The 27088-nt window shown below is 33.1% G+C and overlaps 3 protein-coding genes across 3 annotated transcripts; 2 read left to right on the top strand and 1 right to left on the bottom strand.

Moving 5' to 3' along the window:
• The first annotated feature begins 1409 nt into the window (after positions 1 to 1409).
• On the top strand, positions 1410 to 15193 carry HELRODRAFT_189048 (hypothetical protein). The gene is made up of 25 exons (XM_009024893.1): positions 1410 to 1723; positions 3175 to 3237; positions 3515 to 3609; positions 3925 to 4142; positions 4520 to 4593; positions 4678 to 4741; positions 5092 to 5186; positions 5907 to 6071; positions 6298 to 6414; positions 6820 to 6957; positions 7240 to 7386; positions 7803 to 7919; positions 8349 to 8450; positions 8710 to 8774; positions 8979 to 9063; positions 9523 to 9650; positions 10644 to 10730; positions 10898 to 11054; positions 11656 to 11765; positions 12172 to 12282; positions 12555 to 12645; positions 12825 to 12902; positions 13339 to 13488; positions 13648 to 13770; positions 14401 to 15193. Exons 1-25 carry the CDS (start codon positions 1469 to 1471, stop codon positions 14524 to 14526), a joined length of 2961 nt encoding a protein of 986 aa, XP_009023141.1. The 5' UTR covers positions 1410 to 1468; the 3' UTR covers positions 14527 to 15193.
• A 353-nt stretch (positions 15194 to 15546) lies between these two features.
• HELRODRAFT_185060 (hypothetical protein) lies at positions 15547 to 21002 on the bottom strand. The gene is made up of 10 exons (XM_009024894.1): positions 20829 to 21002; positions 20334 to 20434; positions 20016 to 20148; positions 19629 to 19749; positions 19291 to 19511; positions 18825 to 18961; positions 17821 to 18101; positions 17088 to 17263; positions 16587 to 16765; positions 15547 to 16100 (listed from the first exon to the last, which is right to left on the bottom strand). Exons 2-10 carry the CDS (start codon positions 20410 to 20412, stop codon positions 15784 to 15786), a joined length of 1644 nt encoding a protein of 547 aa, XP_009023142.1. The 5' UTR covers positions 20413 to 20434; positions 20829 to 21002; the 3' UTR covers positions 15547 to 15783.
• A 3233-nt stretch (positions 21003 to 24235) lies between these two features.
• On the top strand, positions 24236 to 26370 carry HELRODRAFT_162794 (hypothetical protein; the record flags this gene model as incomplete). The annotated part of the gene is made up of 3 exons (XM_009024895.1): positions 24236 to 24464; positions 25407 to 25482; positions 26271 to 26370. 3 exons carry the CDS (start codon positions 24236 to 24238, stop codon positions 26368 to 26370), a joined length of 405 nt encoding a protein of 134 aa, XP_009023143.1.
• Positions 26371 to 27088: the final 718 nt, after the last annotated feature.

The following is a 27088-nucleotide window of genomic DNA, read 5'->3' on the forward strand; positions in this document are numbered from 1 at the left end:
TACTCTATATTGCTTGTTGATAGTTATAACGTCGTCCAATTCGTTTTTTGATGAAGTTTGATTAACCAGGTCAATCACATCCTCAACACTTTTCACGGAGCTCTCATTCACATCTGCATTTAAAATACAACTTTAACAACAATTTTAAAAATAAAGAATATAATAGAAGTAAATGAAATCAGAAAACTTTAAAACTCTGTTCTGCAAAAATCATTCTTTATAATCTTTGCAGGTCAGTTGAAATAATAAAATAATTTAAAGTCATCCAATCTAAAAAAGTTTTTGTGGTTTAAAGAAGAGATTGTGAAATAAAATTTTTTAACAATTATTTGGAAAATGGAAGGGGCACAGTGACAAAAAATGAAATTAAAACATTTCTGTCCATTTATGAAACGTGGGAATGGATGATTTGCAGCATATTAGACACTGGGTGATATAAATAAACATACAAACCAGTCAAAAGTCTGACACAAAATTTTCCATCATCTCCCACATAACCATCCAAAGGCAACTTCAAATTCCATTTAAATATTGCACCTGTGCAAACCAACAGTCTGTAGTTTCTGCAATTAATTTAATCACAATTTTATTTGAATCAATTCAGTTTCAATTGTTTAATAAAGCACATCATGTTATAATGAAATTGGAATAAGACTATCTTCAGCAAAGAAGTAATGGTCAAGAATTTTTTTCCAACTTTATAGTAGGGCAATAGTAAAATCATATTTCATTTTGAAAACTCATATATTTATATTGAAAAGATAAAACTTCATTATTTAGTATTAACTATCACTTGCTATCAAATGTTTTTGCAGTGATCCTTGCACAAATAATATAAAAAGTATTGGAATATTGCCAATGGTAAAGAAAAAGCATCAGCGATACATACAAACTAATAAAATTAAAGGCTAATGCTAGTCTAACTAACTACTCTAAACTAAAACAATACCTAATACAATACCTCATACCTCTAATCTAACAAAATAACAACCCAGGACTTAATTAATTAAGAAGTATAGTTGAAATCTAGAAACTTACTTAAGAAAAGTTTCATTTGAATTTAAACTATTGATTGTAGGCTGGGTTGCGTTCTGACAACTGAACAAATTAAAAAAATCTGTTATTAGATAAAGATAGGAGACGATCACCAAGAAAAACATGATTGAATCAAACAAAATTCACTTTTGATATGTTGTTATGGCAACATGTTTACACCAAAACAATTAAAACTAATTTAGTAAAAACATTTTTTTTATATTAAAAACATGTTTAAATATAAAAATTATATGCATTTATTAAAAATTTAATAAAAAAATTTATAATTAACTTGTTTTCAAGTTTTTAATAAAAATACAAGTTTTAATTTCTTTGCTCTAAACAAATAACGATAATAAAAGTAATTGTTTGCCGATCGTGTGTGCTATTCATAAATAGTTAATCCTTTTATTTAATAAATTTTTTTATTAAAATGTTAAGACAAAAAATATTCATTAAAAAGTCGAAAAGAAACAATATTTTAAAAATAGTGCGTGAACATTATTTGCGCGAAGACATACCATGTGGGGTGGAGTTTTGCAGTCCGTGTAACATTCTGGTTGCCAATAATAATGATCACAACTTCCACCGAACGCCTGTCTTATTATCATCGTCTTCCGAAGGAATCAATGGCTTACACAAATCTGCAGCTCTTTTGATTCCTGACACGAATGTTTTCCTACATCAGGTTGTCTTTTTTTTCATTTACCATAAAATAAATTATGTAATAAATTAATAAGAGGATAATTCAAAAATCTCATTTCGTGGTCATTATTGCCACTGTACCAATAAAAATGTTCTTTGGCTAGAAAAAAATCAAGTGAATATGAGCGTTACCTTTTACAAGGTTCATTTTATTTTTAGGCTTCAGCGTTTAGTAAGTTTAGCATTTTAAAATATTTTATGTTGGTTTAAATATCATGTATCATAGCACATTTATTGTACTTTGTCACTTGTAAGTATCATTGCATAATGATGAAAAATTGCTGTTGTAAATGCCGCAACATTCTTCAAAATATTTTTAGCAGCTGTATGTGTTATAAAAATGACAGGTTCGACTCATAACGGTTTGAGACTAAAAATGAGGATTGATTGATATGGTAAATGACATGAAATGTGTTTTATGTGGTTAGTCAGCTACGTACATTATAAATTACTGGAAGTCTTCCATACGGGCGTCACTGGCAAAACATCTTCAGTGCAAATCCTAAATAGAATTTCATATGAAACCGTTTGTCTACTAATTTCAAAATATATATTGTTTCATAATACAACGGGGGATTGTCTGTCTTTCCTGTAGGATACATAACTGTTGATTGTGGTTAATTCATCAGGATGGTGTGGCTTCAACCAAGATTCAGTGATGATGATTATATCTGGGTCTAGGTGATAAGCATCACATCTCAAATGTTCAAAGGCATGGGGTTTAACAACGCTAGTGACACTTAAGATGGGCTCTATATTTTAAATTGGGAGAGGATTTTTTAATATAGTGTAAAACTAAGTAAAAACTTGACAAAGTAAAACTATTAACAAGTCTGCATTTAAAAATACAAGTTTTTCTTCTCAAATAGAATAGTTGATGATTAGAGTAGCCAGCCATTGTCTGTTGTAGAAGTTCGAAGTGTTGAACTATGTTAGGCAATTTTTATGGTGATAATAATTCTTATTGTGTTTGCCGATTTAATTTCTATCATTCATTGTGTTTTTCGTTTGTTTAGATTTGTATTCAATGCGTTTATTCATGTGTTTGTGTGTGTGGATGTATGCATCTTTACATGTGTTCTGTTGATTGTGTTTCTTGATCATTCGCATATTAAACATTGTGTGCTCAATTGTTTTGTTAATTATCTTACTCTCCTAATTTCATTGTATTATTATTTAATATACTTTTCTTTTTTCTGCAAAGGGTCCGCTTGTGCTTTTTTCTATAAATAAATAAATTAAATAGATTTGAGAAATTGCTAAAATCTAGCATTGAATAAAAAATGTGATTAAATTACGGAATTAATAGACAAAATGGAGGTTAACCCATGGAACATGATTAATCTGGAGCACGATTAATCTCACCATTGGAAAAACTCAAATCTTATACTAGATGCGATGACGACTATAAATAAAATGTAAAATAATCACCAGATGGATGTGATGGAGCACTCTCTGATTGTCAACGTTGTCGTGCTGCAAACTGTTCTGCAAGAGGTGAGGGATTTTCTATTTGCACATTTTATGATTCGTTTCATAGTTTGGTCTTTTTTTTATCACTCACTACAGTATTTAGGTTTTTGTTTTGTTTGTCACAGTAGTGGTCATGTTATGTTTCCTTCAAATAAGTCTTTCACCTGTTTCATTTATTACTTTCATTTTTATCATATTTATAATTTGTCTAAAATTTTTTAAAATTACTGAATGTAACACTTATTCAAACATATTGAAGTAAATTTCTATTGATTATGATAGTTTTAATCTATCCAATCAGGTTCGTCACAGAAGCTCTCCGGCCTACAAGAGACTCACGGAATGCATTGCTGAACCTAAAAAAAAGTTCTTCACGTTCGTCAATGAATTTCATAAGTTGGTTCAGCTTTCTGTTTCTTCAACTTTCATTTCAAATTTTTATTCTTTTCCAAGTTAAAATCCTATCCACAACTTTGCTATGACTGCAAAGGTGAACAGATAAAATCACGTTTTATGGTTTTCAAAGAAACTATAAGAATTGAAAATCATTTTGAATGCCATTTTTGGTTCGGAAAGCTTGTAGGTACATATTTAAAAAAATGGCAAAATAAAATTTCTGTCTGTTGTTGAAAAGCTGTTAGAATTGTGTCAGTCACCACAATTTATGCTTTGTGAACGAGACTTGTTGATAACATGAAATAAAATTTTCAGAGACACATATGTGGAGCGCGAGCCGAAGGAATCGGCAAATGATAGAAACGATCGAGCCATTCGGCAGGCAGCATTGTGGTACCAGCAACATTTGAAGCAGCAGCAACAACAAAGTCTAGAGGATGATGATTGCAATGAGGATGTTGTCGTCATCCTGCTAACAAATGATGTTGAAAATATGAAGAAAGCAAGGAGTGAAGGCATCATTTCATACACAGGTATTGCTATTCTGTTCTATGTAAAGTTCTCTAATTGAATAAGCTCATTGTTGCTAGTGGTTCAACTTGTTTTATGTTTTACCTTGTACTGTTCATATGTTGACAGCATTTTAAATATGCATCAATCTTTTTGCTGTTCACGTTGGGATATTGTCAGAAACTACTGTTTAAAATGAGTTTCATTGAAATAGTTTTTTTTTTTTGAAACAAACTTGGGATTGCCACGTTGTTGCTGATGAGAAGTATTTCAAGAATAAATCCTCTGGTCACTGATGTTAATTAACGTAATATTTAGAAATTTGTGATATCGATTGATTTTTTAAAAAATTGTAGCTTGAATTTTTCAAGCTATTGATTTATAAAAATATGATTATCAGTACACGAATACATAAGCAACATGATGGGCTGCACTGATCTGAAGGACAGGTTGGCTGCCATTCAAGAAGACATGGTTGGTTTCAGTTTATATCAACATTTATGTTCCAACATTTCCACATAGTTGAAATACACCATACAACCTGTTGCATCTCGATAGGAAGTTGATGGGAAGGAGAAGGACTTGTTCCCAGAGCATCTTCCTCTCTCTGCCATACAAAAAGGTTATTTATTGCTTGTGATTTATTTTATTTGTTCAATTATTTAGTTATTTAATTATTTTTTCATTAACTTATCTATCTATTCGTTTATTTCATTTAATAATTTATACCAATTTTTGTAACTACTTCGTTTGCTGTACCATTATTTGCATCTGTCAAAGTTTCAATTTTTAGAGAATAAAAAACTTTTTTAATTTGGCTTGATCATTTTTAATCATATTCCTTAAAGCATTTTAAGTCTTCAATTTTTTGGTTGGATAGCTTTTTGCTGGTCAAGCCAAAGTTCAATTTTCAATGGCAGATCTATCAATGCTGTAGAAAGTAATAAGAGCTGACGTTTATTTAATTTGAAGGTTTGAAGAGCGGTCAGTTGCTGCAGGGAACGTTTCAGGCAAGCAGGGAGAACTACTTGGAAGCAACTGTGAACATCCATGACTCCGAGCAACAAGTCAGTCAGCTGTTTTTTTTGCTTCATCATTTCTTCCATCCGTCTTGCGTTCATCTTTCTCTACTTATTTATTCAAGTTTAATTTATGCTGAGGTAGAAACGTTAATGCAAAGATTTGTTTCATAGAAAATTTTTTACAATTTTACTTAAAATGATGAATGTAAACTAAAAAAAATCCTGTAAAATGTCAGTAAAGGACAGAGAGGAAAGTAAGTGAGTTGTTGGATCATAACAATTAAATCAGCCAACAAGTTTTTACTTTTATCAAAAAAGAATGACACTTCATGATTAAATTTTTTTTTATTCTTATTACTAATCAAACTCTGTCAAACGCAAAGAAAGTAGCAACATAAAAGGTCAGCTGAAATGATGAAAATAAAACTATGAATATAAAAAGTATGAGTTGCATTCAGTTGGTATAAAATAATATGAAAAAAATATTGGTGACAGTATGTGGATGAAATGAAGTTATAAAATAAGTATGAGTGCTAATGTAAAGCGTGATGATATAATGGTGATGATATAATGTAATTATAAAATATATATTAAAGGTAGTGAAAAAAAAATTATAACATTGTTTCTCATTCACTGACACAAATACAAAAATTGATATGATGAGTGGAGAAATTATTAAAGAGTTTATTTCATTGGATGAGCGTTTGATTAGCAGCCAAATTATCATTTCTAATTAACTCAACTTCATCATTGTCCACCTGTCAGGTGTTCATTCAGGGCCGCTTGAATTTGAACCGGGCGGTGCACGAAGATGTCGTGGTTGTCCGCATGCTGCCACAATCCCAGTGGTCCCACCCGAGTTCACTGATCGTTGATGACGAGGGGGAGAAACCGGATGAGGAGGATGATGATGATGATGATGATCTACAGGTTCTCTTACTGAGTGTGACGATGACTGTCGTGTTAATAATGACGGTGATGCTGATTGTGAGGCTGATTTTGATGATTGTAATGATAACGATGATGATTGTAATGATTACGGTAATGATTGCAAGGATTACAATAATGATTGTAGTGATTAAAATGATGATTGTAATGATAACGATGATACATTTATAGTGATACATATATAGTGATAAAAATGATACATTTATAGAAGAAGCTGGCGAGAACTATGGACAAACACAAAGTACCCACTGGTCAAGTTGTTGGAATTCTGAAGAGGAATTGGAGGCAGTACTGTGGCATTCTGCAAAAGTCACTCATCAGAGGGGTGAGTAGTTCAGAGTTGAGTTTGGTGTCGTAGTTTTGTTATTATGTTCATGAGAAATAATGTAAGATTACCTCATCATCTGAGACTATTTAATTTGGAGTTATCAAATTATTTTGAGAAAATCGGTAAGTTGACCTTACAGTTGACTTTATAGACCATTCCAATTTGGATGGAGTTACAGGTTCTGTTTTTTATCTTCCTGTAACTACTGCAGCATTTGCTATCTCTAATGTGCTCTTTGGTTAGCTAGCCTTGGGTGAGATTCAGTCCTTTGCTTGTTTTTGTTTGTTTCAGTGAAGTTCTTGCTTGTAGGATTTCCTGCTGCAATCACTCTCATTTTTTAATGTTAATGTTCTTTTATTCTAAGCTATTATAGTTTATTTTTGGAATGAAATTGTTTCACAGATGACGAGGCACTTATTTGTTCCTGCCGAAAGAAGAATACCAAAAATTCGAATAGAAACAAGACAGGCGGAACAATTTGAGAACCAGAGAATAGTTGTGGTCATTGATGGGTGGCCCAGACATTCTAGGTACCCTCAGGTCTGTTGGTGGTGGGTTGGTTGGTTAGTTTGTTATTGAATTGGCTGCCTGGCTGGTTGGTTGATGGTTGGATGGATTTTTGGTATGCAGTTGAATAGTGTAAAGTTGGATGTGTGGATGGGGTTTGATGTCTATGAATGCAGAGGTTGGCGAAATTGTGGTGGTTAAAATGCCCATGTACAATGTTTGCTACTGAAAGAAAGATGAAGAGAGCTGATGCATGTGAGGCAGACTTTAAACAGACTTTTATTACCTTTTATTATTTACAACGAATTTGATCAGGGCCACTTTGTGAAGAGGTTGGGAGAGATCGGTGATAAGAAGACGGAGAATGAAGTTCTCCTGTTGGAGCACGACATCCCACACTCCACATTCTCCGAATCCGTACTTGCCTGTCTGCCTGCTCTGCCCTGGATCATCACTGCTAAGGTACTGGTTGGTGGATAGGTGGAATGTTTCGATGCTCGGATAAATGAGAGGGAAGATTGATAAATGATGGAATAAATGAGTAAATAGATGGATGAAAGAATGCTTCATTTGTTTTTAATTTCGGTTAGTTAATGGGTAGGTGAATAGAGCCGCTGCTGGCCGAATCAAAATTTAACTTACTAATTATTATCTTTCTAATAGAATTTTGGTAGATTTTTTGTTTCTAATAAACTTTATTTTAAATAGCTTCTAACCTTTTTAACGATGGTCCAACTTTTTAAGCATTCAATTGTGAGAAGCAATTTTGTGCATTAGTTTAAATATGTCCACGCGAAATCACATGAATCGCTTAATGTTTAATGCAACTGGAGAGTACAAGTTAGATTGATACAACTTTGATTTTTCCACCTCGTCAGGATTTATCGACTCGCTTGGATCTGCGAGAGACGTGTGTGTGCAGCGTCGACCCGCCCGGATGTACGGACATTGACGACGCCTTGCACTGCAAACAACTCGCCAGTGGAAACTATGAAGTCTGTTTTAGTCTTCTTGTCTTTCTTGTTGTAATAATTCTTGATTGTCTAACAATTTTATTAAAATTTTTTCATCTGATGTTATTTAAAGTTTTTTTAGATTGAGTTAGATTGAGAGCTGTGAGAATGTTGAAAACAATTTTTTAGTAAATTTTTAAATCACATTTTGGTAATCATTCATTATTATTTTTCTCCATTCACCACTATTATGGAAATAAAATGATTTGACATTACAGCAGAGTATAATTACTTTGCACTGCACTGAAGAAAATGTAATAACATAACATAATTTATATATAATGGGCTCAGACTGAAGACTAAAACCATTCCAATGTTTTACAAAGAAAATGTTGTTATTATACGCCACACACACACTCTCTCTCTCTCACACACACACACACATACACTCAAGCACATACACACTCACAGGTCGGCGTGCACATAGCTGATGTTTCGCACTTCATTCGGCCTGGGACGGCTCTGGACTCGGAGGCAGCCAGCAGAGGAACGACTGTTTATCTCATTGATAAGGTTGGTTGCGTGGCGGTTATTGAGGAGAGGAGGATGTCAGTTGTAGTGCTAGAGTCCGGTGTCGCATGTGTCAAAAAATTGTATTGCGTTTTTATTTCGTTATGTTTATCAATTTGAAATTTACTTCAGAAACTACTATAACTGATTTTTTATTTGAAATAAACTGCTATTAGTTATTACAAGTTGTTATTAATACTTTCATAATTAGAAAAAATAATATAATGTGGAATACTTATATTTAAATTGTGCAACCGTGCAGAGGATTGACATGGTGCCTGAACTCCTAAGTTCAAATCTGTGTTCACTGAGGGGTGGGGAGGAAAGGTTAAGTGAATTCATCATTCCCATCTCATCACTCCCACCTCATCACTCCCACCTCAGCACTCCACCTCATCACTCCCACCTCAGCACTCCCACCTCATCACTCCAATCTCATCACTCCCACCTCATCACTCCCACCTCATCACTCCCGCCTCGTCACTCCCACCTCATCACTCCCACCTCATCACTCCCACACTATTCCATTAGGTTTGCATTCAGCGTTTTATGGGAGATGACCAGTGAGGCAAGAGTGGTTAGTTGCAAATATACAAAGTCCATCATTAAATCTCAGGTTTGTAATATCCATAATCATCACCTCAACCATCGTCGTCTTCATTATCGTAATTATTAAAGTAGCCACGGTCATCTTCGTCATTATGAACGTTGGACGGCTTCATCTTCATCACTGTCAGACTCGGGTTTAAGATTTTTCGTTAACCGTTTTTCTCATTCACGTGAGTGGATAAATGAAAAAATAACTTTTGATTACTTTTGATGATGATCTAAAAAAGTTTCATCTTATTGAAGCATAATGATGTGGCATACAACTGCTGCCACCTACCTACAACAATGCTGCTGGTGAATTACTACTGCTACTGCTAGCTACTGCATCTTCTATTAGTACTGTTATAGCTGTTGCTAACACAGCTGCTAATGCCGCCACTTCAACAACCACCATCACTACTGTTACTAACCTAGCCGTTAATGTTGCTACTTCAACAACCACCATCACCGCAATCATTTCATCCAGGCGGCTCTGACGTATGCCGAGGCACAGATGAAGATAGATGACCCGACGCAAACTGATGACGTCACTGAAGGGCTGAGGAGGTTGAACAGACTTGCGAAAATTTTGAAGCAGAAAAGAGTTGAAAACGGGTCAGTCAGTTTGCGTTTTTGATGGGTGTTTACATTGTTTTCAACAGGTCTTTATTCTTGCGTTTGACAAGCTTCTATTCATGTCCAGTTCTAGCGATCAATGACCATCTCAATTCCTTTCCCACCTGACCATACCATTCTTCATTATTCACATTATATTAATACGCACATGGCTGCCTTTAATTAAATTCTTCTACTTTCGGATGTGGCAGTACTTTAAATTCTGATGTCAACCACTAAGAGTTATTTTCAGCAGTTTTAAACTATTTTAAACTTCTCATCGTATTGCACATTATATTAAAAATTCTGCTTTTGAAGTAAGTTATGAGGTTGGAGCGGTTATTATTGATCAGTTGCAAATCACAAGTTACGTTGGCCACATACTGTTGAAACATCATTACCATCGATCAATCAATCAATCATAAATTCTTTTTAATTTCTCAAGTTCTTGTTGAGGTGGATAGCGTCCAGCTCTTTCGCCCTTTTTCGAAATTCTTCCGTATTGGCCAGTTTTACTGAATTCAGTGTTCCTTCACCAGTCCACTCTGTGATGTCATCCATTCTTTTTTCATTTTTTCCAACCTTCCAGTTTTTCTTCCTCGTTAGTGCAATTTCAATGAGTCTGTCATGCAATTTTACAATTATGTCCAAATAGTTTTAGTTTTGTATCTCAATCCTTTTTGCTTTCTAAATTGTATTCATATGATTTCGTTTCTTACTTTCTGTTACCAGTTGATTTTCTACCATTTTCTGCTGTGTTTCCGTTCAAATTCTTTTAATATGTCTCTCTTCATCCCTCTCTCTTTGTATATTTCTATTATTTCCAACTGTGTTTTGGTTCACGTATAACCACTTTCCATCTGGCGGGTCATGAAATATCATCGATTGCTAGCATTATCACCATCATTATCACCATCATTATCATCATCATCGTCTTCATCATCATCATCGTCTTTATCATCATCATCACCATCGTCTTCATCATCATCATAGAGCCTTGACGTTGGCCTCTCCTGAGATTCGATTCCACATGGACAGTGAGACGCACGATCCTATTGATGTGCAGGCCAAGGAGTTGAGGTAGGTGGTGATTATAGTTGTGGTGGGGATAATGATGATCGTGAGGTGTGTGTGTGCGCGCGCGTGTGTGTATGTGTGCGCGTGTGTGTGTGTGTGTTGTGGGCGTGAGATGAATGCATGTTCGTAAGTGATAAGTGCATCGGCAACATCGGTCTACCACACGTCAGGGAGACCAACTCAATGGTCGAGGAGTTCATGTTGCTGGCCAACATATACACTGCTAAGAAGATCTTTGAAGACTTTCCAGACTGCTCCGTCTTGAGGAGGCACCCGCCACCCCCCGTCAACAACTTCGAGCCCCTCGTCCAAGTGGCCAAGTTGAAGGTCATTCACGCTTTATTTAGTTTGTTGTTTCAATTTCTAAATTTGGTAATTGTAGACTTTTTTATGAATACAATTATTAACTTTTTAATTTTTCAACTCACCACATGAATTGATGGTTAATCACGATGGCCACTGGTGAATATAATTTCTTCTTCGTGGGACTCTCTTGGTCCACTTAAAAATTATTTCATCACATTGTATTATTATTAAATATACTATGGTCACGTGAACAATACAATTTTTTACTCCCGTTACACAATTATAACTCCGTACACGCACTTTTGAAATTTGAGATTGAGTCACCTTCTTGCTATTTTCAATAACTTTTAAACTCTGGAAAGCGCTGCACAAATTCCTGGTGAGTTGGTTCAGACGGTAGAAGGCCGCATCTTGCGGTGCTGTCGTTGAGTGGTTGCCTGTTCCAACATGAATGGCCGTCATAGTTGCACTATAGTTTAATTACAAGGAATGATATGTAAGCAGTTGGGAGTTTGTCAGATTTGCTTAATAAAGAAACATTAATTATACATAATTTCTTCAGCGTTTATTTTATACACTGGCATTAACTGAGACATTTCAATTTGAATCTGGCACCGTACAGGGCTTCCACGTTGACACCAGTTCAGGAAAGAAACTTGCTGACTCACTTGAAAGTGCAACAACATCTGACAATCCCTATTTCAACACCATGTTGAGGATCCTGGCTACCAGGTTGTCTCTATGAGCTTATGTTGTTGTTGCTGCTGTTGCTGTCGTTGTTGTTGTCAGACTGCTGTCGTTGTTGTTGTGGTAGCTGATGTTGTTTATGATGTTATGCTGTTGTTATTGCAGTTACGCTGTTGATGTATTGAAGTGATGTTCGGTGTTGTGTAATGATGAGAATTATGATTGTTATCTGGTATAGGTTGAAGATGATCTTGATCATTGTTGAAGGCTGTTATATTTGGTCGTTGTTCGTCAATGGCTGTTTTTATGATTTTTATATGGTTGTTATGATTATGATTAGGCATCTCTGTACCTAGTTATTGTTATTGTTGTTGCTGTGGACGTGGTTCCTGTTATGTCGCTGAGTAGTTTCGATGTTTTCTGACCAATATATATTTCCAATGCTGACCAGGTGCATGATGCAGGCTGTCTACTTCTGCAGTGGCACACTCTCCCAGGCGGACTTCTTCCATTATGGACTCGCCTCACCGATTTATACTCACTTTACATCACCAATCAGAAGGTAATCAACTGTTCATCATCATTGTTCATCTTCATTCCTTGTTTTCTTGTTATTTTCGTGTTAATTTCACGTTTACGTTCATCTTCATGTTCATCTTCACCTTTCCTCATTTATATTCATTGTTCATCATCGTCGTTCATTGTTCATCATCGTCGTTCATAGTTCATATTTATTGTTCATCCTTCAACGTTCATCTTTAAACTTTAAATATAATACAGCACAATATTAACGTTGCTGCATTCAAAACGTTTCCAATTTGAACGTCCCTCCAGATATTCCGATATTTTGGTGCACAGATTGTTGGCAGCCAGCATTGGAGCAGACGCGTCCTATCCTCAACTTCTTGACAAGATCAAAATTCAGGTGCGTATGTGAACTGCAATGAACTGCGTGTGTATGTGTGTGTTGTTGTTGTTGATGATGATGTAGTTGAGGTGGTATGTTGCTTTGCAAGATGTGATGAAAGCTCTAATACATATAGAAAGTTTTAACGGATTGATTTTTTTCTTGTAAAACACCAATGAAAACCTTTGCACACACAGAATGTATGCAAGAATTTGAACTTCCGCCATCGTATGGCCCAGTATGCAGGCAGGGCGTCCGTTGCCCTCCACACTCAGGCTAGTTATTCACTCTTGTTACTTTAATATTAATTAAATAATTTATTAATTAACTATAATTAATTATTATTGAATTAATACAATTAATTTATTGTATTCATTCATTTCGATGTTTAATTTTGTTTTTTAATTGTTCTTGTACATTTTTTCTTCTCGTATCTAGGGTGGCCATACGAGCTCATGTTAAGCTTCTGGTCTCCTGGCTCTGCCTAAATAAATTGAATAGATAAATAAACAAGTTTTATGCTGCTTAATTACAACTGGCGTTGCATTAAAACGCGCCTGTAAATAATTTTGAATGTCCACTTTTGAGTGCCTGTGCAGCTTTTTCAAATATAGATATCATTTTGCAGAATTTCGTAATTGATTTTTGTCAACAGGCTCGATTTTGAATATTATCAATGGTATCCATTCATAATCATGTCATTCGAATTAGATCTTCTTCAAGAATCGTGTTTTGGACGAAGAAGGTTACGTCTTATTTGTGAGGAAGAATGCTCTGCAAGTCCTCATCCCCAAGTACGGCCTGGAAGGCACCATCTTCCTTGACAAGGGAGAAAATAAACTGGGGGAGTACAATGAAGAGGTTTTTCATCTCTTTATTTTCAAACATTTTCTTTTTTTCCAAATTGTTGTTTTTGATGTTCACTCATACATGATGTATGTATACACACGATGTATGTATACAAATGTTGTGTTTATTTTATTTATATATATATATATATATATATATATATATATATAGGAAAACAGTCAGAGATTTGGGAGCCATGTGATGAGGATGTTTGACAAGGTGATTGTGCAGGTGAGCATAGATGCATCTAACATACAACACCAGAAACTTATCCTCAAACTCGTCTATCCAAAGGTTAGAATTTTTTGTATGTGAACAATCTTATGACATTATGCAACACTCAAGTTTTTTTGGATACCAGCTTCACTCTGCGTGCCTTGCTACGAATTCAGCAAAATTTACCAACTTCAAAACACAAAAATTCAGTCCTCCCAATGTGCACCGAAATTTCACCAAATCTCGGTGAACATCTGTATTTCGACATCAGGAATTAAATTAATTATTCGCCAATGGCCTCTCAATTTCCACGATAACTTTTCCATGTTCAAATCTACTAACATTTGTAAGGCAAGCATTTGCAGTGGCGGATCTTGTGTGTGAGCAGTACTTTTATTAAAAGTCAGCAAAACTCATTGTTTATTGTTTTATGACATAAAACCTTTATGATCACAAACAGACCAAAATTTGATGTGATAAGTAAAAAAAGGTCGCCAGCCTAATTTTGAATTTTGGCCACCATCACAAAGTTGGCCCCGGTCAAAGTTGCCTAGACCCGCCACTGTGCATTTGTCTATTATAAATGTATTAGCGTGTGTATGTATGTTTAACATTCAAACACTTTATAAGTGAAGGTCAGCCAAATGGATTTTATGAATTAAATCCTATTTCTATTATGTAAAAGTAACGAAATTTGTTAACACACAGATTGATGGATTAAGTGTTCCTTCAGTTAAAGAATTAAACTGCAAGATGGAGGTTGATAAAAACAAAGACAAAAACAAAAAAGAGGATGCCTTGGATACAAGCTGGTCTAGCGTCGTTAAAAAATGACCGTGTCAAATATTGTTTAAATCTTTTTTTTTATTTGAAATAAATTTTGTATTTTTTGCGTTTTTGTTTATGCTCGTTTTCGACAAATATTGAAAGATTGTCTGCAACATAACTTGAGACGAATATTGATTTAGAAGTAGAAAAATATCTCCTTAGGTACAAAAACAAAGTTACTTATGGAAAGCTGGTTTGGGACGCATGAAATTTTTGTAAAAGGACCATAGAACTCAACTTTGACGGGGGTGTGTTTTGCGGCTTGCCTAATTACATTCCATAACAGCGTGCCGTGCGTGGGTTCACTCAAAAGTTTGCGAATGTGTCAATAAATGGAATATCAACGCTAATGCTTCTAGTAAAGTTTATGGTGAAAACAAGAAAATCTTATTGTGACGGAAAGGCTAAATGCGTGTTGTCTAAGAAGTGTAGAAGCAATAAACACAGCGTGGTAGTTTAGTTTTCAAGAAGTGTAGATTATTGCACAACCAATTCCATGTTTTAGAAAATTGTTATGTATCAATAGTTATGGCAGTCAAAACCTACGTCTCTTGGTTAGTCTGTTGGTTCGGCCTATAATAGTTTGCTGATTAATTTTAATACATTGCGGTTTTGATTATTATTATTATTGTTTTGTATATATTGACAGAGGTTTAATTTATATTGCTTTTTTTTCATTTAATAAAGTATATACTGAAATTTGGCTTGGCTCTATTAATTCATCCAAGACAGCGAATGTTGAAAAAGACTTGCTGACAGTTGACAAGGTCCGTGTTTTACAAGCCCTAAGAGGGCCCATTGTAGTGATGCGGCTCCCGACCAGGAGAAAGTCCCCAAGATGAAGGCTCAGGTGTATATTAGTATGCGAGCGCGGTTCGCGTGGCTCAGGATTCGAATGTCGTTTAAGAACGTTTTTCATTCCAGCAACATATGAGATAGTTAAGAATAGTGTTATTAAGTCCGACGAAGCCGGAAGATTTTTAAAGCCGATGTAGGCGGTTCAAAAATTAAATTTAAAGACAAAAATTTTTTTGTCCTGCAAGGTTTTTCTATTTTTAAAATTCATGACAGAGTAAAATATGTTATTTCACGGTCCTAAAAAAATTGAGTAACAGCAGCAGTTCAAGTAAAAATAAAGTGTCCCATCTTCCTATGGATGTACAATTCTATTTATAAGATAACTTTGATGGATTTACAATTAATAAATTCACAATAGAAGTAAAATACGAAATTGCAGTTTCTGTAAAGATTGTAAGTACGTTTTTAATCAACACTACTGCCATCCGGTTGTGCGCCGTCAACGTTGCTGCCGATGATGTTATAATTGAAGTTGTCTGTGTTGCTACCACTGTCCACTCTTTGATTTCTCGAAGCATCGATCTTGTTCAAACATTTGCGGATGAGGTCTGAGACGATGTTCCCGTAAATGTTCCCAAAAACAGTTTTGTTGTAAGAGACCAAAGTAGAAAACATCTTGACAAGTGAGTTGATTTCCTCCGTGAAAAGAGAATAACCTCGGGGTATCTGAATGTCCTTTCTATCTGATATTACCTCGAAGAAAAACTCACACAAACGCTGGCCTGTAGAAGTTTATAAGTCCACTCAAGAACATTTCTTAAATAAAAGTACTAATTGATGAAAAAAAGGAGTTAACGTTGAAAACAAGTTAAACATTTTAATAAAAAAAGTTTTTATGAGTTAAAAGTTAAATCGAAAAAATCATCGTTGTTGGTGCTTAACGACACACCCTGTCTAAAACGTGCTAAAAATAATCTAAAATCACCAGAATCAATTGCAGGCCAGTCATTTTTACTGAGTGACCTGTGGCCACTCTTTCCATGAATCTCTCCAGCTAGTGCCGATGTGAATTCAAGTTTAACCAACCCGACTATAAGAGTAATTCTTACTCTATTTCTATTTTTTGTCCGCGATTTCTTGACCTAATACCTTTTACAATTCAAATAATCTTAATCCGCCGTAAGAAGACATCCCATGCGCATTTCAAAATATTGCATATAAATGCATGAAGCAATAATGATGGTGATAATGAGCATAGTAGTAATAACCCATTAGTCTGAAGACAGGAGGGCATGGTGTGTTTGGATCGAGGATGTTATCAAGTTGATCTTTCAACATTGTTTCAACATCTTCAGACATCTTTGGGAGTTTCTGCTCGTTCATCAGCCAGTCGTTCAGTTCCTTCACGATCTGTTCACGAATGCTGATGGCTGTTTCTTTCACTTGGCTGATGGATGACAGATGCAAATTTTATTCTCTTTATAAAGAAATGATATTTTTATCAATTAAAAAATAATTTTTGAAAAGATTTTCTCTTTAAAAACATAATAAAAATTCTTTTAAGTTATAAATATTTTAAGTTTTTTCAATTTGTTTTATACTTGACTCTGTCAGGTGAGTGGGCAATAATTTCAACAAACAACCCCATTCGAATGAAGTAAAAAATCATTTATGCTTTAAAAAAACTTTAATGGGAGTGAAAAATGAAAATCGAAATATTGAAACTAATAACCATCTTAAAAATCTTGTTGTCTGGGAATAAAACTTACCTTTTCGCAACATTTTCTGCCAAAATGGAGATTTGCGACTTCAGTTTACTTTTGATGTTGTCACCAAGTGGCCTACCTAGGCAGGAAGCTGACACCACCAGGAGAGATGAGGTGAGCACCAACGCTCCAAACTTGTCCTTCTGCTCGGCCACTCTTTTGTAGTCCAACAATAATGTCTGCAAATCAATTTTTGGTTTTTATTTAATATTCTTCTTTTCATATATTTGTCATTCAATTATTTTCATTTGCTGTTGCTTTTGTAAACGTTAGCAATGAAATGCTTTTGTTAACTGTAGGTATCTTTTCGAAACAATTCTTCAAGTTGCATGACAAGCAGGTGAATAATTATATTAGGATAGTTTTTGAAGTTGAAAATATGAGATGTGGAAGCAGTTGCAGATGAGTGCAGCTTTTTGTTGAATGCGTTTATTATTTCTTTTCATGCAACAGTGGATGAATGCGGTGAATAAATAGCTGTCAAATGACTTTATGCTGATTTATAAGTATGTATATTGGAGTCGTCGTAACCTTTCCAGCAGTTTTTGAAACAATAAAAAATTTTGTTTTAAAATTTTTCAAAATAATTGTTTGGTTTCCATTCCAAAAAATAATAAAAAAAACTGAACTTTCACGACGAGTTGACATCAAGCTAATTTCAACTTTAAATGAATTCTCTCAACAGATAGACAATGCCTCATTCACACAAACCTAAATATTAAATAACGAAACCTACCTCTGGAGTTTCAAAAGTGTTTGTTAGTAGACTAAGATAGGCATTGTTCAATATGATGTTTACGACGTTTGCCGATGTAAGGAAATCGCGAACAAGTTCTGCTTCTTCCGCAGTTACTGAACTCACTGTTGTTGTTGTTGATGTTGCAGGTGGCGACAGTGTGTTTGTGGATGTTGTTGATGTTTCTACTGCTTTTTTTAACTGAACTTGTTTGGCCAATGTATTATTAAAACTGTTATTCAACCAAACTTTCGTGCACAACAAACCATCAACTCCATTATCTGAAAAATTTTTAAAAATAAACAAAAAAATTAAAGCGTTTATTTAAAAATATATTTGTTTATAATTTTCTCTTCAGTATTTCTCAGTGTCAGGAAACAGACGTCAAAGAAGGCATCACACTGATGGCATGTTATAGGTGGGGATCTCTCTGCATTCAAACCCGGTCACTACAAGTGAAATGCTGAATTAATTGAAGCCTATCAGCTTGAAGCAGCTTAAACAGTATCTAGAGTAAAAAAGAGTGCAGCCAGAGAAACAGTTGCGGTGGAAGTCCAACGTGAACCTCTGTAAGGCCATGACATGACATGGTTCATGCTGACCGCAGAAGTTTTAAAAAGAAGGTTAGTGGGAAAAACATAAGGTTCCAAACTAAAAAAAAAGACTGGCGCACAGATTGCTACTAGGCAACTGTAAACTGCATGCAACATGTACAACTCTCCAAGACTGAATCAGGAGAAGAACAGTGTGAAGTGAATGCAGGCCAAATCTCATCTAATTTATAATGTTTCAATATTTAATTAGTTAACAGCGTTGAAGTACAAATTTGAGAATTAAATTCTTTCTGATTAAAATACTTCAATATCATTGTGAATTCTCTTTTAAGCACAATTAAAAAAATAAATAACATAATGTCTTCATGTTGTTAATATGTGTAGACAATTATATTTAGGAAGTCAACATAATTTGAATGCAAAAATATCTAATTTTTTAATCAAAACAACCTAGTTTGATTTTCAAAATGTCGAGAAACTTGGCAAGCTCGACTTCGGCAAAGTGTTCTTTCAAATACGGCCGTATGATTTTGATGTGGGCGTTAGCATGGTCGATCAGCATCAGCTCCATCACTTTGTAAATTTCTCTGAAATTATCCATCCAAATACATGCATCATGCACTTACAAAATGTAAATACCACATCGTCTATGATATGTAATTATGAAGAAATAAATTTTCAATAAATATTCTAACAAAAAGTAAAGTTAAAACAGAGACAATAGTGAGTTTATAACTCCACTCGCCCATTTTACATTTAAAAAAAAATTGAGGAGTAACAAATTTTTAGAAAAACAATGCAAAACAAATTTTTCATAAACTAATCAAACTGAAAAGAAAATATGAAGAAGACAAATATAGATGAAAGTCTTCAAAAATGAAAAGATAAAATAAAAATTGATCGACACGCAGCAGACCTGTAGAGTGAAACAACATCAGAGATTGTTCTCAACCTCATGACCTCCTCATCTCGAGCCGGTGCACAAATCTTGGCCATGATGTCGATAATGAACTGCGAATAGGTTTGCAGATCAAAAGCCAAATGATCAAGTTTTTGCTTGATGAGATCAAGATCGAGCACTTCGTCGACCAGCAATTTCAGTGAGTTATCAGTTGTCGGCAGCATTTCGGCAAGTTGCTGGTGTACATTGTTGTTTCATTTGTAAAACAGAACAACAAATATTAAACTTATATCACTAACAAATTTGCAAAATAGACAAAGAATTGGTTTAAAGAGATGAAAATGACAACTAACCCCCTTAATCTCCCCAAGCAAAGAGAGAGCTTGAGTGTAGGTGGGAGGTGTTTCTGACAACTGTTCCTCTAATATGTCCCAGAATGCTTTCGTCATCACTTCTTTTACTCGAGCTTCCAAACTGGTTCAAATACAAAAATATTTATCTTATAGTTGAATTTATTAAGCAAAGGTAAAACGAAGCTTTTGCACTATGAATAAATCGACTACAGACTGTTATATGAATCATTTAAATTAAATAAGAACATATAAAATAGCTTAACTATGTAAATTGTGTATAATAACATAGTTATAACATGCCAAATAATCTACCAATTTTAAAATACAATGAAATGCAATTTAAATATTAATAAAATATAACCAAGAAAACAACAAAAAAATATTAACACGTTTGGACTTTGGAAAGATTCAGGCAATGCAAAATTATCATCTAATGCAGTTTCGTGGGATATGAACATGCTTTCCATGCGCTCCCTCATCTTCATCGCATCATCCATGTTGAAAAATAGCAAGGGAGATGCTGTGCATATGTTTGTTTGTTTGTTTGTATGTGTGTGTATATATTTGTATGTAAGCATCTAGAAGACAGGTTAATTAATAATTTAATTTAAGGCAAGAAAAGATTTTTTTTGGAAAAATTTTCAATTTTATGTTTAGAAGTTACATATATTCTATTTATATGTTGAAATAGTTCACAACAAATACCTGAAATTTCATTGATCAATGGAATGTTTTCTGAACTGGCCAACAAATTTACAATTTCTTTTGAAAAACCTTCTGCCATTATTTCTCTGTATTATTGTAAACTTGAAAAAATTAAATGAATGAATAACATAATAATTGAACATATTAAATTTTATTTTATGCCAACAAAGTCTAAAAAACTAAAAACACATGCAAGGGAAGTAATAAGTGCAAGCAAATTTAAACTTTATTTGAAATTATTTACATTTTCAATATTTTTTTTACAATTTTTATAAACTAATAAAGTTTTTAAGATAATACTTTTAATTTTTATGTATTATAGAAAATGCTACAATAATAAATTTAGTATTATTTTAATCAGCAAATTTTGCTTTTTAAGAAAAAGTTTATATAAAAAAAAAAATTTTTTGTTAAATCTTGCGACCTGCTAATAGAAAAATATAAAATAAAGTTTATTTGATTTTTTATTTAAAATTTTTATGAAAAAAATCTAAATTACTAACTTTAAATTATAATTTTAAGTTTAAAACTTTTTTAATCTTATTTAATTAATTAAAATTTAAAATTATTTACTTTTTTAAATAAAAAAAGTTTTAAAATTAAACTTCCACAAAATAAAAACAATAAAACTTAAAAACAAGCTGCAAACAAATTTAAACTTTAAATAGAGCACTCCAACAGTTGATTTGAAAACTTAAATAAGAAATTAGATGCGAAATTGGAACAAAATGATTATTAAACCTCCTCATCTGAGAACCCAGTTCATGTTTATTCATCAGTAGTCGTTGACATCTTACGTGAAGTTGTCAAGGGATTAATCATTAATGTTAAACTCAAACTTTTATTTTAATTTATTTTTCCATATGTTGGATTTTAATATAATTGTAGTTTAATAATTAAATTAATATTATTTAACAGAAATAAAAATATTAATTTTTTTACATATATAATATATATGTTTATGATCGTGGATATAATATAATGCAATCATAAACAGCTTCATATACTTAGAATAAAAGAGATTGAGTTTGTTAATACAATGTTTTTGAAAACTTTTCTTCGCAAATTCTTCCTTCCAAAGGGTGGGGTTTTGTATAATTTCGTATAGTATTGTATTATATTGTATTGTATTACATTATATTGTATAGGGCGTATTATAAGTATGGGGCCCGGAAATGAATTTTTCATCATATCAAATGGCGTTGGAGGCATGATATTTAAACTAAAAAATAGTGGAAACCTTGGTATTATCTATATTTTATTTTATATCATCTGGTTCCTAAACGCCCCTATCTACGATCGTCTTCTCTTTCTCACTTTTTCTTAATTCTTGTTAAACTCTTTCACGATAAATCTTTCTTCTTGTTCTGGTCTTTTTCTGGAACTCTCTACTTCCTTCTCTGACTACTTACAAAGCTTAGTCAGAGCTGATCTCAAGATCCATCTGTTTTTAATATTTATTGAGGATCGCAGTTATTGTTGAATGTCGCAGAAATGGCACATCAAATACATATAGAAAAGATTGATTGAATGATTGACACTCATTCCATCAAACAAACGGCTGAGCCCGGAAGACACAAAATAAAATGAAAAATTATCGAGGTCACCAAAGAAGTATTTTCCCCATTGTAAACGTTACTGGAGGCAGAGCAGCATAGGAGTCACGTAAGTATTTTATTTAGTTAGTACAGGCCGAGAAAATATTGACGATCTCGGTTTTATCTATATTTTGTTCAACATCTTTAGAGACCAGAAATTTTTATATAAAACAAAAAAAACTTCTGTTTAAATGGCCATACTATATAAAAAACATTTAAAATTTTTGGAAAAAAATATTAAATTTAATTATATCAAAAACGTTGTAAAAAAAGTATTGATGTTAAGGCAAATATCAAGAAAGCGTATTTTATGACAATCGATCAATCAATCTTTGTTTAGCGTCCAGAGGCCCAGTTCCCCTAGGTAGGAGGTTGTTTTCTTTGCCATCAATTTTTTTGTTTATTTTATGACAAATATATGTTATATAGAGATTATAAATTCTTAAATAAATTGAAATATTTTTAGTTGAAAAATTGACTTTTGAAAGTTTTGAATATTTAGGCCCATATACTTGAAGCACATAAAAAATAAATATAAATGCAGTGAAGGAATTTCACATAAAGTAAATATTGCTCTCCTGGAATTTTTCATTAGTGAGCAACACTTCTAAGTAATGTCTCAGACACTCAGTCACTCATGTTCACTTCATGATTCATGGTTTTAGAATCTACAAAAATTTTACGCTTAAAAATTTTGTTTCGCATTGTTCCTGAACGCTCATTTATTTTTCAAATAATTACATAATGAATAATGTGATGAACCAAGCTTTCCAAAATTTTAAACCATATATAACGATACGTGTTTGTTCATATATCAACAACTTTTAAACAATATTTTAGTAATTCTTTAGTAAATCGACTAATACATGTTTTAATTGCACTAATATTTCTGAAATTGTGTTATAAAAATGTACTGAAACCTCTCTAATAATTCTCTTTGATTGAACGGACAACTCGGCTGTCGATTCCTATAGTTTTTACTTGAAAATATTCGTTGGAGAAACTTGGCATTGAGGCTAGCTTACGAGGCGAGGCCGTGGTCAACCTCCTCTTGAAACAATTTGAACATCTCCTCATGCAAGTGCGTTAAATATGCAAAGTTGTGATGCATGCCTCTCCAAACTCATGTCAGTAGATTGTTAAATTTTTGGAACTTACTACTAATAACATATAGAGTGGGAACTGCACAATAAAGTTAATGCTTAGTAGATCCCAACTGCCTGATTATTGAGACAGTAGCACAAATTCCTTCTATATCAATTCTGGCAGTCCTTGTAAGGATGGAGCTGCAACATCAACAATATGATATTAAATGTTACTAAAACGATTTTGTTTGTCTCTAAAAATTGTTTAACAAAAAATAACTTGATGAATTTTTTGTTTTAAACAAGTTGACACAATTTAAAAATTTTCATGAAAAGAAAGTCTGTATCGCATGGTATCACCAATTGAAATTTCACAAATTGTCCGCTGTTTGCAACTGGAATATAAAAGTCGTAAATCTGATTTTATTAAAAATCTATTACAAAAACATCTATTTTAAAATCTTGAAAATTTTTTACCGAACCGGATTTTGACAAAAACATAATTTCTCTAGCGAGATAGCTCAGACGGCTGAAGTCCTGCGATGTTGTCATTGTATGATGACCTAGTTCGATGCGATGCTTGCGCCTGCCTACAAATTATGTATGTGTATGTATGCACCTCGTGTGATCTGCAGCGTGGAAGCTACTGCTTTTACGCCCGAAATGTTTAATTGTAAGCATGGAATGATATGTACGCAATTTATGTGTTTGTTAAAGAAGATAAAAAAGAATTTCATTCTAAATTCTAAATAATGATTTAATAAAAAAATGAATGTTTCAATAAAAATGCAATTTTAATTAACTATATTTAATATTCAAAAACAGCGGCTTAGTGATTTCATTGGAATCTTTAAGAAAAATTTATCAACTTACGCGAAAGCGGGTTTTTTGAAAGTCGGGCCGTTCATACAAAAATCAACTTTTAAAACACTTGTATGCTAAAATAATAGCCAAAGGTATAATGAAACAACGATAATTGCTATTTTCATTTTGAGGAGTATATTAAAACGGATTTATGTAATGTAACTTTTTTGAATGTTTTCCATGTTGCATTTATTTGTTACAGCGTCAATTAAATAGACCAACGTAAGGTATTTTCGATATTTTTTTCCCAATTTTTCTCTTGATTTTCTTTACGCTTTAAAAATCATAAATTCACATTTTTAAAAGAACTTAAAATTATCAAAAAGCAGGCTCATTAAATTTGTATTACCTGGCCATGACGACTGATCCAATAAACAACGGAGAAAACATTTTAAATCCTCCGAACATCATCCGCCTGGATCAGCCGGGCGAGTGCATCGCGGATTATGAGCAAGATGCCAGGAGAAATCTTTGTTGTTGCATCACAGCATTACATATTCAACTCGCCTGCATATGGAGATGTTCAAATCGTTTCAGGAGGTGGTTGACCACGGCCTCGCCTCAAAAGCAAGTATCAGAGGCAAGTTTCCCCAATGAATACGTTTAATTAAAATTTAAGTTGATCGAAACGTGGGTTGTACGCATACGTAGGTATACGCTCTTCTTGCGTGTATTTTTTAATGATAGTTTAATAACAAACACAACAAAGTATTTGAATCTCAATTTAAAAATTTATGAACTTTTAAAAAACTTTTTCGAATTTAAGGACGTAAATTCAACCAGTTGTCTTTTTATAAAGAATGCTGAGATCTGTGGATTGCATGAATGCTGACTTACATCGGGTTCGTTGTCTTAATGTTTTTAATTAATTATTCAGGCGTCAGTACTGCAGGTTGATGCCCGTCCTTTATATTTTTGCCATTTCGTTGATGAATAATTTAAGAATTATTTATATTTAGTTGTAACATAATTAATTTCATTATTAAAATTTTCATTTATATAGCAGATCGCAAATTTTTCACAATTTAAATTTTTAACGTTATAAATAGTATTTTAATTGACAATTTTTCAGTTTATAAGTTTACCCTAACTACTCTACAACTCTAATTACTACTACTCTAATTACTCTAAAAAGTTGTAAAACTTTGAAACATTAAACTTGCTGATAAACATATTAATGGCTGGCGTTGGCAAGGAGGGGCCATGAAGCTGAAACTCATACAATGGAAATTTAGGTTTCAAGTCTGAATTCAATGAAAATTTTGACTAAAAGTCATTTCAGCCACCTAAACAATGAAATTGAGTACAATTTAGTACAAGCCCCTAGTTTTAACAGCTAAATATGTTACAATTCGTGCCATAAGAAGAAGGTTGCCAACTCGTTTCACAAATTTGAACCGCACACAGCAAAATTTTGACTACGCCACTGACGACCGGTGATTGCACGTTCTAAAAAAATTTTTAGTGGCTTCGTACTTATTTAAAAACGCACGCACTTATGGTTCATTCGTTGAAATGTTTCGCAGGAAGTCACGTGATTCGGATCACATTCATTAAAATGTTTTTAAAAAATCAGGTGATTCTTGTACACCTGCGCAACAGGTTTTGTGAGGTCGAATAATGGAAATGTGAAAAAGGTGTCTTCCCAGGTCACAACGAAAACCTCATATCTAATATCAAGCCTTTTTAAACATTTTGAATATAGCATGGATGACATTCACATCGATTTTAACTTATTTTTTTGGAAATAAGAAATGTGGGGACCGTTAATTATTTATGCATCAGTTGTATTTCGAAATGTTGTCCAATCCCTACAGCTACTGATTGAGTTCAACATTTCTATGAAAGGGCACAAGTATGGTCGGAGTCGTTTGATTTTTCAAATATTTTATTCAATTAATCAATAATTTAATTGATCAAATAGCATTATTTCGCGTTATAACATTTGACAAAATGTTATAATTGTGTTATAATATAATTATACTATATAATTATATAATATAATACAAATTTTATCGATACAATTGTTTGTGTGTTTGTTTATTTGTACAGTTTCAACTGATCATTGCACTTTTTAATCTTAGTCTTCATTAAACTAAATCAAAAATTATTTAGACTCTGTGGTTTTTCAAATAATAGTTGATTTTTTGTACACATTTTTATGGCCAAATGAACTTAGATTTTAAATTGAACCTCGTTGATGTTTCCAGATGGTTGAACTCAGAATCGTTAATAATGCATTGTTGGTTTATTTATTACACATGTTTTTCACAATTTTTTTCATTACGTTTATTTACGTGGAAACTTTGTACTGTCTAAGCAATGTTTGCATTCAATGATAATTCTCCCAGATGTTTACATTGTTCATCGTTATGAAATTTTTTCGATAGAAACGATTTGCAAATGCCCAATGCTTTCCTTAAAATTTTTGCTCCCTTCTCCATCTTGTGCAAACATTTTCTAGTCGTGTCTGGGGTGCTCGTTGGGTGAATTGAAGAATTTCAAGCTGCTCATTGTGTGCCAATTTTTATGTTTGGAAGTTGGTTTAAATACAAAATTTCTACTTTTTTATTTAAAAAGTCGGTCCAATTAACATATTTTTAAACAAAAATAATAAATTTTACGATATGTTCAATATTAAATAATTTATGTTAAAATATTAAACAGAGCCAGCATTGTTATGTAATTGTCGTCTGATTGCTTATCGCATTGATATTACTAATAATATGATATATGTTACTATGTTGTATGCATGTATGTCTGAATGTAACCAGCTGTTCCATCGATCGAGACATCTATGGTTGTATGGTACATGTTGTCTATGATTTCAATCGAATGTCCTTAACATTGACCACCTAGTGTCACCTTTGCAACTGGTTAAATTATTTTTAGTATTCCTTAAATTACACAATTGTCCCTGAATAGCTGAACGTCAATTTTTTGTTTTATTTTGTAATTCTAATTAAAGTAATTGAAAAACTTTATCTAAAAATTTGCATGCAATTTTGACACATGGTCATTGAACATGGGAATGGCCAAACAAGAGTTCACCAAACAAACTCATTAAGAATTCTATCAAGAAAATTCTAAAACACTATAAAGACTCTTCAAAGTAGCTGAAGTCTCGGTGCATTACATTAACTTTTTTGTATGTATGCGTGAAAATTGAAGAAGAATAATAATGCGGAGGAACTCCGCATTATTATTC

Source organism: Helobdella robusta (genome assembly GCF_000326865.2).
Source record: "Helobdella robusta unplaced genomic scaffold HELROscaffold_4, whole genome shotgun sequence".
In the NCBI taxonomy this organism is placed as follows: domain Eukaryota; kingdom Metazoa; phylum Annelida; class Clitellata; order Rhynchobdellida; family Glossiphoniidae; genus Helobdella; species Helobdella robusta.

Coding starts and splice junctions, on each gene's coding strand:
- HELRODRAFT_185060 (XM_009024894.1), bottom strand. CDS start 20,412: ATGGCAGAAGGTTTTTCAAAAGAAATTGTAAATTTGTTGGCCAGTTCA. Junction 20,149..20,333: donor ATTGATCAATGAAATTTCAG/GTATTTGTTGTG, acceptor ACATATGCACAG/CATCTCCCTTGCTATTTTTC. Junction 18,962..19,290: donor GATGTTGTTTCACTCTACAG/GTCTGCTGCGTG, acceptor GGATAATTTCAG/AGAAATTTACAAAGTGATGG.
- HELRODRAFT_189048 (XM_009024893.1), top strand. CDS start 1,469: ATGTTAAGACAAAAAATATTCATTAAAAAGTCGAAAAGAAACAATATT. Junction 1,724..3,174: donor CGAATGTTTTCCTACATCAG/GTTGTCTTTTTT, acceptor AATAATCACCAG/ATGGATGTGATGGAGCACTC. Junction 6,415..6,819: donor AAAAGTCACTCATCAGAGGG/GTGAGTAGTTCA, acceptor ATTGTTTCACAG/ATGACGAGGCACTTATTTGT.